General features: G+C 37.0%; 1 protein-coding gene across 3 annotated transcripts in view; it reads right to left on the reverse strand.

Moving 5' to 3' along the window:
- The window catches only part of DDHD1 (DDHD domain containing 1), a 125396-nt gene that overhangs the window by 20611 nt on the left and 93208 nt on the right, over positions 1 to 11577 (reverse strand). For all 3 annotated transcript variants that reach the window (XM_006872363.1, XM_006872364.1, XM_006872362.1), the window contains one exon: positions 3537 to 3799. In XM_006872363.1, the coding sequence (XP_006872425.1) occupies positions 3537 to 3799 (263 nt within the window). The remainder of the gene's footprint in view (positions 1 to 3536; positions 3800 to 11577) is intronic.

An 11577-nucleotide genomic window follows, 5' to 3' on the forward strand; every position in this document is an offset into this window, starting at 1 on the left:
TAGAGGGGAGTTTGTCCTGAAGGAACTTGTTTGCTTGCCTTGATGGCTTCCCGGAAAACAGCTTACTTATTCTTGTCGTAGCCAGTCATGCTGCCATTTTTGTTTTGGGTTTTTCCTGATGATCTTTCTTTGACAATGTATCTTCTGTCACTCTAGCTGTTCCAGGCTGGTCTGATTGTCCTTTCTAGTGCGAATGTCCCACCTCAGAAGGTTCTAGATGGGACTCACAGTCCCACCTAAGGTCCTATACTCTGCAAAGGCTCCGTAAGAGGCCTATTTCACTGGGCAAGTTCTAGAACCCCTTTTAGGTATTCCAATCAGTTATAGACTGAAGATGGACTTACAAGTTTTCTGCAATCATGTTGCCTGACATTCCTTTCGATCCCACTCAAGTGTCTATTTTATAATAGTAGGCAAGAGATACCAACATTCATAGACAGTCAAGCATCTTAGTATTATTTCCCCTCTTCAAACTATGCCTAGATTCCTGTATCACAGAGGGAACCTATTGTTCCAAGGTTGAGCGTGCATCACTATTTACCTCTGTCCCACTTAGGCCATGCACTCCTGCTGTCTCAGTGTTCCCTTATCTACCTTGTTTTTCACCTCCCCCTTCTTGTATTGCCCTCGCCAACACCTGAACTCTGATGTGTCTGCCCTTACCCTGTGCTCTACTGTTGCCTCCATCCACCTTCCCCTAAACCCCCCACCCCAACCCCACCATGGTTATCTTATATTCCATTAGCTCTTCCCTCCATTTAAGACAATCTATTTTATCCTGTAATCTACCTGACCTTCTCACCACCACCTGGATCTCTGTTCCTGTTTATCTTCTTTCACATTGTAATTGTTTTGGTCATAGACTGACCTCCCAGATCCTCTGAATTTATTTTTATACTTTTATTCTGTTCTCGACTCTTCCATTTGTCAATTGAGTTCCAGGTGATGTTGCCACGTGTGTCAATCTCTGGTTATTGTCTGTTCTTGTTGGTTCTCAGTCCACAGAACTCCCTTTTAGGATGTATTCATCGCTGGGTTGGCTTTGGCAAAATCCCTTAGCTTCTGTTTATCCTGGAATGTTTTGATTATACCTTCGTATTTGATTGACAGCTTTGCTGGGTAGAGGAATCTTAGTTGGCAGTTTTTTTTCTTTCAGGGTTTTATATATGGCTTCCTATTGCCTTCTTTTCTGCATGGTTTCTGTTGAAGAGATCAGAGCTTAATCTGATTTGCTTGCCTTTATATGTTACAATTTTCTTTTCCCTAGTTGCTTTCAGGATTCTATCCTTATTTTTGATTTTGGAGAGCTTGGTCATTTTTTTTGGGGGGGGGTCTGTCCTTCCTGGGATTCACTGAGCTTATTGAATGCTTATCTTTTCACTTTTCAGGATTAGGGAAATTTTCTTCCTGCAGCTCTTCAACTACCTCCTCTGTGGATTTGTGTGATTCTTCTTGTTCTGGAATGCTGATAATTCTTAAGTTATTCTTCCTCTCATGTTGTCCAACATGAATCTTAGACCTTCTTCAGAATTTTTTATCCTTTTCTCTGCTTGTTCTTCTATCTTAATAGTATTGAGAGATTTATCTTCTAGCTCACTAGTTCTGATGTCCATCTCTTCAATTCTACTCATTTGCCCTTTCAGTATATTGTCCATTTCTGATATTGTATTATTAATCATTTGGACTTCTTTCTGTAGGTTTTGAATTGTTTCCAATGCTGTATCTATCTTATTTGATTGTTCCTGTAGTACTTTCCTGACTTCTTCCTTATTTTTCTCAACTCCATTGTAAAGTGTTTTGATACATTTTATAATCATTTTTAGGAATTCCTTCTCAGGCATTTCCAAAGCCTACTCATCTTCCAGTATGGAGTGTAGGTCTTCCTTCAGCTCATTTGTCTCAGTCACTTTATTTCATTTCTGGACATGTGCTGATATGGTCATCTGTTTTCGTGTTTGGGGGCATATTGAGTAGTTAGCTATGTGTGTTTTGGTATTTTTTATGCTTTCTGATTGCCTCCAGGTAGATGTGATCAGAAGATGGGCTTCCCTTTTCAATCTTCTTCCTGAGACATTTCAAGATGCCACTGTTGGTTGTTATGACGTTACTCAGGATTTAATTTTCGGCCTGTTTCTGCCTGTTCCACTCCATAACCCCTGTTCAGGCCTTTTTCTAGTGACAAACAGTTCAGGGCTGTCTTTGGCCATTTTGTGCTGCCGTTCGGTTTTAAGTGGAAACTGTCCCTTTAAATTTTGAGGAGCTCTGTGTGCACGTGTAATAGAACCCTTTGGGGGTGGGTGGGGGTGGGATGTCCACTCGCTCAGGCACCCCCTCTAATCACCAGAATGGAGGTGCGCAGACAGCCAGAGATCAATGAACAGAGACGAAAAAAAAAAAGAATGTTCACACCTTTATCTCTGTGGTTCTGTCAGGCATCTGTGGCTGCTCTGATCCTTCCCCCATTTGGTCTTGCTCAAGATGGTCGCTCCTGGAGCAGCTGAGTGCCTTGGATTAGAAAGCACTGGATTTCTTGCTTCTGCTACAAATTCTATTGGCTGTAAGCCTTCCAATTTTCTAAATATTCCTTTATATGTGGTTCAGCATTCTGGGACCATGCCTTGAGCCTGCTTGGTCTGGTATTCTGTGTTGTTGCTGATGGAGTGCCTCACTGCACTTCTACTCGATCTGCCATCTTGTATGTTTCCTGACCCCTAATTTTTTAACTCTCCCTGCTGATGAACACTTGAGCTCGTCTCAAGTTTCCTCCCATGATAATTTTTTCATATATAGTTACACTAAATAAATAGTAGAACTAAGTAAACACAAAACATTTAATTTCCTAAGCCTATTTTTAAAAACAGTTTTACTGGATTTTTTACACCTAAAATGCTGCTGTTTGCCAACCCTGAATTTTTCTTTCACAACAATTATTTTGACATTACAAAATTTACTTTTCCAGTTTATGGAGTTTAAGAAGATTCTAAATAAAACCCTAGAAAACTTTCTAAAACAAAACCAGGGCTACCTAAAAGTAAAAAAATTCAGTAAATTTAACCAAATGCTTTCATATGCCAAACTATCAAAATACGTGATTTTTACATTTTATTAGAATTGATAAGATAAAGTGGTGTCACTGACAGGACAAAGAAGACAGGGCAGGAACCACAGACGAAATTAGGAAGGCAGCAAAGATCTAAAGAGAACCAGCAAGCCTACAGGATCCAATAATCATAAAATCACCAAATATATATGCCAATAATAAAGAAGGTTTTAAAATGACTTTTCAGAATAATATGAAAGGCAAAGATCCACCTCTAAAGATCAGTAAAATTATAAAAGGAGGATGACAAAACTGTTTTTATGTTACATAGGAAAATCACATGTGATTAGCATGAAAAGAAATATTTTCTGGATTAACTGTATGTTATCTACTGAATCCTGAATATATTGTTTTCTTTCTCACGAAGATCTTAAATTTCTCTTTTAGGAATCCATGAGGACTTTCTACATTCTCTTAAAAGAGTAGGATATCTTACCGTCGTTTTGTTATATAGAGTTCATCAAGAAGATGTCGTTTTTCATAGCTCATCCACTGTTCATCAGGCAACTCTTCTTCCTTCTGCAGTAACTGTTCATAGAGTCGAACAGGATTCCAGCCAGTCATTATGTCATAAGTGATTACACAACCCAAGGAATGCGACACTATTGAGACTTTACCCCCTTGTTCTTCAAAGTCTGGATTCCGAGAACAGAAAAGGGAATATAATCGATTCAGCTCTTGTTGAAGGCCTTTAACTAGCTGTTTAAAATAAGAAGACATTATCATATTAGTTATCATTTACTGCTACAAACTCAGATACACTAAGAAAAACATATATTACTGGCCAAATATACGTAGATTACTAACATGAACTCAGATGCCTCTACAATTTAGAGGAATTATAATGTAAAGCAGCTCTGGTTGTGCAGTGGCTAAAGGCTGGAAGTTCAAACCCACCAGCCACTCAACAGGACAAAGATGTGGCAGTCTGCTTCTAAAAGATTACAACCTTGGGATCCCTATGGGGCAGTTCTGCTCTGTCTTATAGGGTACTGTGAATCAGAATGGACTTGACGGCTACAGGTTTATACCTAGTATTAAAATCTGAATAATCACTAAAAGAATATAGGCAAATATAACCCATACAGGTGTTTGCATAACCCTTAAGCCAACTACACCTACCCCTCACTGTCAACTATCTGACATTTTGTATTTACAACAGTAAAATATCCATTATCTATTTTGTGCATTAATAATGTATATCTGGCAATAACAGTAACTGAGGTGTAAAGTAAGTGTTAATGTTGGCTGTGATGGCTGAGGTTATGTGATTGGACCATGATTCTCAGAGATTTGGCAGGTAAGAGCCCAGTGCTTACCCTACAGTGCCACACCAGGGCAGTTTTACTAACAAACACGTATCCCTATCTATAGAAATATGTCTATATAATGCATTGTAGTTAAGTGCCATCAAGTCAGTCCCTACCCATAGTGAGCCTGAATAGGGTTTCCAAGGAGCAGCTGGTGAGCTTGAACCACTGACCTTGCAGTTCAAATGGACTTTGCAGTCCAGAGCACTAACCCCAAACACCATACCAGGACTCCTATAGTGCATTAGGATAGAGTAATAGAACAATGCCTGAAGAAAAACCTAAAGTTGACCTACTCAATATCCCAAGATCTCAGTAAGTTGGCATATAGATAAGAGAAAAAAGTTTATTATGGTTGGAAAACAGGGATTTGGTCCCCCTCTCCTGCCCTAAAGATTAGGGGTTTTAGTAATATGGGAAGTATCTTAGTCATGCTTCTTTATAAAATAGGTTTCTTTTAAATTGTTACTCAAACACATATTGAGTCCTAGCCTAAGTTTTAAGGCAGTTCTTTCTTTTTCTATCCTTGTTTATTTTTCAGTAAAATTGAGTTATAAATGTCCTGCCTGACATGTAGTTTCTCCAAAACTTGTCATGCATGAAAATCACCTGGAGGACTTGTTAATTACAGATTACCAGTTCCCATATTGTTCTTGGTGGTAAAAAACGATCAACATGCTCAGGTTCAAGTCCACAGGAGGCATATCAGCAAACGGCCTTGTTTAGGGGACACTATGGTCCACAAAGACAATGTTCTACATTCTACTTTAGTAGATAGCATCTAGGATCTTAAAAGCTCAAGAGGGGTCATCTAAGGTGCAACTATTGGTCTCCATGTGTGAAAGAAAGAAGAGTGATGAGAACTGAAGATGTTTGTAATCAATTAGACCAAGGGATTACTAGAAAATGGAGCATCAGTTTCCACAACTCTTAGACCAACCCAGTTACCATTACTAACTGCTCTGAAAGGGATCACATTAGAAGATTCTGGACAGAGTGGGAAAAATTATATATATATATAAAGACTGGTTTTACAGGCCAAAAAGAGACTGGAAGACCCTGAGACTATGGTCATCGACCTCCCTTCAGGTCTGGAAAGGAACTCACCCTCATGGCCCAATTTTCAGCCAAGCAGTAGATAGGTATATAGGGTGACAACAATACTAGTAAGGTCTGCTCACCATGCATCATCAATCATTCAAAATCAAAACAGCAACATTTACCTATGGACAAAGTTGAGAAGGAATGGGGAGGTGGGTGGAACGAAAGCAGGAACCACAGAGAAGAAGTGGGATAACTGCTGTTGCACAGAAAGGATTGCAACCATTTAGATGGAACAAAGTGTATGATTTGTTGAATGTAAAAGTGATGAATTTATCTGTAAACTTTTCATTCACTTCATAATGAAAAGATAAAATAAAAATATGTATTTAAAGGCTATATTTTATGATCTTCTTCTGAAAAATCATCATTGAAAACCCTTGAGAGCATAGTTCTACTCTGACACACAAGGGTTGCCACGAGTTTCAACAGATTTGATGTCAATTGGTAAAAAAGGTCCTATCCTACAGTTTCTGATTTGGCTGGTCTGGTCTGGGGTAGGGTCTGAGAACTTCTAATATTGTCTCAGAAGATGCTGATGTTATTACTCTAGGAGCCACACTTTAGCAAATGCTTTAGCAACTGCTAAAGCATGGCTTGTAGGTAAATTTTTAGTCAATGTTGTTTAAGGAGTATGCAGGATAGTATGAGAACTACATAACTCTATCCAACAGAGAGCTATAATATAATGCTTGGACTTTGATATGATAGGGCTTTGATATGATTAAGACTATCAACTAATTCTTAACATTTTGCAACTTTCCTGATACATAATCTACGTTAAGGGAGGAAGAGAGAAAAACTAGTGCTTATGTAAAGTAAATTCCTTTAAAAAACATCTTTTAACAGTTTTTAGTTTTGAAGGTCTTTATTTTAAGATTCATACCATGTAAAAAACTGCCATTATTTTTTAATTCCATTTTTTCATGAATTTTTTACAGCTCCCTTGTATACTTAACTCCTCTGGCAAAAGATACACAATCCTTATTTTTTTTTTTTAAAGAACGAACTTCCCAAAACTAAAATTTAAAAACTAAAAAAAAAGATAGAATTACTGGTAGACCAGTATTAAATTAACCAGTAATTTAGCCAGTATTAAAATACTTTAAAAGATCTCTCACTATGTTGACTCCTTCATTAGTCGAGTAAGCATACAATGAAAACAAAATAAGGATAAAACATTATGACAGAGAAAGCCTATTTGATGCTAAAATATTTCACCATGATATGGAATATTGAGTGGACAGTTTCTGAAGAGTTGATGACTTCATCTGTCTTGATAATTATTTATTTTAATAGAACTGGTCTTTTTATTTCTCCATTAAATCTAGATCTGGTTGCATTTTTTATCTTTGCTAGTAGCTTATACTTACAGGAACATTTATAGTCAAGATATTATGATATTAAAACTTCTAAAATGGCTTGACATACCTCACAATGTTTCTACAAATCACCCATTCAGCATCAAAAATAGAAATTCACCTCTACATTATACTAAAAAGTCTACTGTACTTGAGGGTTTTTTTCCCCTTGTATTTTCTGATCCAATTATAGTCTCCTAGTTAGGTTCCATTTGAGACCAAGTTTATTCATTTGGGACATATTAAGTCAAGATTAATGATATACCATGTGACCTTAGTATTACTAGCTCTACAAAATTATCTAATCAAGTCAACTAACCCTTTCATAATAGCATCTGATGGTTTTCCAAAGCCATCTAATTCTCATAACTACTGCTCAAATGCTAAAATTTATGAAGAAAATCAACACAGTATTTTCAAGATTGAAACCAAACACTCAAAATATAGTTGAGAAGTATAATTAATCCTTTGTCCTTCTCCCTGCTTCTAGAAATTTTAATAGGAAAAAGCAATTTAGAGAGTTTTAGTCACATACACAAATTAAATAATTTCAAAACAACAATGACAAGATGAGACCATGACAATTCTATTTATAACTCCTTCATTTAAAAAAGTCATTGAAAAGAGAGTTCAGATATACACAAAATGTAAACTTCTCTTGGTTCTTTATTTAGGGTGAAGGCCCTGGTGTGGCGCTGTGGGTTAATGCGTCAGACTGCAAAGCTGTTTGCACTGCAAGGTCGGCAGTTCAAACTTACCAGCTGCTCCTTGGAAACCCTACACAGGGTCACTATGGGTTGGAATAGACTTGATGGCACTTAACACCAATAAGGGCCAAACCACCACTTATTTGCCAGTTTGTTATACTGCTATGGCTTGCATGCTACTGTGATGCTTGAAGCTATGCCACTGGTATTTCAAATACCAACAGGGTCATCCAGAGATGGACAGGTTTCAGAGGAGCAGCCACACTAAGACAGACTGGAAAGAAGGACCTGGATCTACTGAAAACACAGACAAGTGAAAACTCTATAAGAAGCAGTGGAACATGGTCTACTATACAGTGCTGGAAGATGAGCCCCTTTGGTTGGAAGGCGCTCAAAATACATCTGGGGAAGAACTACCTATGTAAGTAGAGTTGACCTTAATGACATGAATGGAGTAAAGCTTTCAAAACCTTTATTTGCTGATGTGGTATGACTCAAAAATGAGAAGAAAGAGATGTAAACATCTATTAATAATTTGAAGGCAGAATGTAGCAAGTATGAACCAAAGACATTTGGGAGTTGTAAAAAGTGAACTGGAACGCTTGAAGACTGATATCCTAGGCATTAGTGAGCTGAAATGGACTGATATTAGCCATTCTGAATCAGACAATCATGTGGACATACTCTGCCAGGAATGACAAAGAGGAACGGCAATCACATTCATGACTAAAAAAAAAAAAAGTCAAGATTTATTCTGAAATACATTTCAGTCAATGTAGGATAGTAAGTGTACACCTATAATGAAGACCATTTAATATGACTATTCAAATCTATGAACCAAAGATGATGAAATTAAAGACTTTTTACCCGTTTCTGCTGTCTGAAATTAATCAAATGTGCAAATAAGATGCATTGATAATTACTGGTAATTGGAATGTGAAAGGTGGAAAAAAAGAGAAGAATCCATAGCTGAAAAATACGGCCTTGGTGACAGAAAGAATGCTGGAGATCACTTGACAGAATTTTGTAAGATCAACGACTTACTGCAGATACCTGTTTTCAAGAACATAAACAGCAACTATACATGTGGACCTTGCTGGATGGAACACACAAAAATTAAACTGTCTACACCTGTGAAAGAGACAACGGAGGAACTCAGTATTATCATAAGAAGGCTGGCAGCAAACTGCAGAATAGACCATTGATTGCTTATAGGGAAGCTCAAGTTGAAGCTGAAGAAAATTAAAACAAGTCCACAAGAGCCATAATGTGACTTTAGGTATACTTCATCTGAATTTAGAAACTATTTCAAAAATAAATTTGACACACTGAAAACCAATAACCAAAGACCATACGAGTTGTGGGATGACATCGAAGACATCATACTGGAAGAAAGCAAAAGGTCATTAAAAAGACAGAAAAGAAGAAAAATGGATGTGAGAGACTTTGAAACTTGCTCTTGGATGCAGAATAGCTAAAGCATATGAAAGACATGATGATGTAAGAGTTGAATGGAAGACCTCAAAGGGAAGCCCAAGAAAACAAGGGAGTTAGAAAACCAAAAAGGAAGAACAGAATTGGTATTCATTAAGCTGAAAGAACTGGGGGGGGAATCAAATCTCAATACTGAAGTAAAGTATAAGTAAAAAATTCAGTGGCCCTACATAAAAAGGATCATAATAGAGTATTATGAAAAACTGTACTCCAACAAATTTGAAAACCTAGAAGAAATGGACAAATTTCTAGAAACATACTATCTACCTGACCCTAACAAAATGTTATGTGCTGCAGAGTCAGTTCTGACTCAGTTATCCTGTATAGGGTTTGAAGCGCCAACCTTGAGGTTCAAACTGATCTTGTGGTCCAGTGCTTATCCTACAATGCCACACCACGACTCCAATCTAACAAAATAGAGATAAAAAATTTGATTAAACCCCTAACAAAATAAGAAATTGACAAAAATGTATATTGTGCGTGCGTGCGCACGCGCGCACATGCACACATATAATATATAAAATCTCCTTCTAAAAAAAGCCACAGGCCAGAGGCTTCACTGGAGAAGTCTACCAAACATTCAGAGAAGAGCTGCCACTAAATTCTACTCAAACTGTTCCAGAACATAGAAAACAAGAGAACTACTTTATACTTATCTACTCTATGAGACCAGCATAAGCCAGGCTAAGACATCACTGAAAAAGAAAATGATAGACTAATATCCCTCATAAATTTGGACACAGAAATTCTCAACAAATTGTAGCCAATAAAATTCAGCAGCATAACAAAAAATAACACATTATGATCAAATGGGATGCATTCATACTACGGATGCAAAGATGGTCCAACATTAGAAAATAAATCAACATCATTCACCACGCAAGTAAAACAAAAATAACCACATGATCCTATCAATCAAAGTAGAAAAGACATTTTATAAAATCCAAAACCCTTTCCTGAGAAAAACTCAGTAAAATAGGAATAAATGGGAAATTCTTGAACATAATTAAAGTCATATAAGCAAAACTAACATTATTTTCAGAGGAGAAAGATCGATAGCACTCCCCTTGAGAACAGCAATGAGACACAGATGCCCTTTATCACCACTCTTATTCAGTATTACACTGCAAGTTCTAGCTAGAGCAATAATGCAAGAAAGGGAAGTAAAGGGCATTCAAACCGAAAACCCTATACAGAGTCACTATTGAGTCAGACCAGACTCGACAGCACTTATCAACAACAACAAATTGATAAAGAAGTAAAACTATCCTTATTTACTGATGAGGATCCTATATGAGAAGACCCCAAAGACTCCACAAGAAAGTTACTGAAATTACTAGAAGAGTTCAGCAAAGTATCAGGGTACAAGATCAAAATATAAAAATCATTTGGATTCCTCTAAACTAATAGTTTCCAAAGGATAAAATACTTAGGAATAAACTTAGTCAGGGACATTTAAGACTAATACAAGGAAAATGATAAAATACGAAAACCCCCCCAAAAAACTAAAAGAAGTTGTTGTTAGGTGCTGAGTACAACTCAGTGATTCTATATATAAAAGAACAAATACACTGCCTGGTCCTGTGCCATCCTCACAAGTGTTGCATGCTTGAGCCCATTGCTGCAGACCCTGTGTCAATCCATGTTGTTGAGGGTCTTCCTCTTTCTCGCTGACCCTCTAATTTACCAAGCATGAGACCCTTCTCCAGGGACTGGTTCTTCCTGATAACATGATAACATGTCCTGAACATAAAAGAGATCCACATAACTGGAAAAAACATTCCATGCTCATGGATTAGAAGACTTTCCGTTGTGAACATGTCCATACTACCAAAAGTGATCTACAGATACAATGTAATCTTGATCAATAATCCAACATTTTTTAATGAAATGTAAAAACAAATCTTCAACTTTATATGATAAGAAAGGAGGTCCCAAATAAAGTAATACTGAGAAAGAAGAACAAAATAGAAAGCCACCCACTTTCCATCTCAAAAATTATTATATAGTCATGATAATCAAAATAACCTGGTACTAGGGTCAATGACAGTAACGTAGAATATTGGAATAGAAGTCAGAACCCCAAAATAAACTCATCTAGCTATAAGTGGCTCATCTTTGACAATGGGTCAAAGACCATTTAATGGGGATGAAACAGTGTCTTTAATAAATGATACTGGCAAAACTAAATATACACAGGCAGAAAAATGAATCCCGTTCATACCTCACACCATGCACAAAAAACAAACTCAAAACGGATTATAAACTGAAATGTTAAAGAAAAACTAAGTGCGTGGAAGACAACATAAGGTCAAAATTAAGGGTCCAATTTCAAGCATAAATATCAAACATAATAAAATACATACAAAAACCATAAGATAAATTAGGTTAAGTGGAATCTTCTAAAACTGAAACACTTACACTCATCAAAAGACTAGCAAGAGAGTACAGAGGGAGCCTAGTTCCAGATGGGGCAGGGGTAGGCAGAACCTCCACTGAATGAT

The sequence above is a fragment of the Chrysochloris asiatica genome, unplaced genomic scaffold (assembly GCF_000296735.1).
Source record: "Chrysochloris asiatica unplaced genomic scaffold, ChrAsi1.0 scaffold00194, whole genome shotgun sequence".
Taxonomy (NCBI): Eukaryota; Metazoa; Chordata; class Mammalia; order Afrosoricida; family Chrysochloridae; genus Chrysochloris; species Chrysochloris asiatica.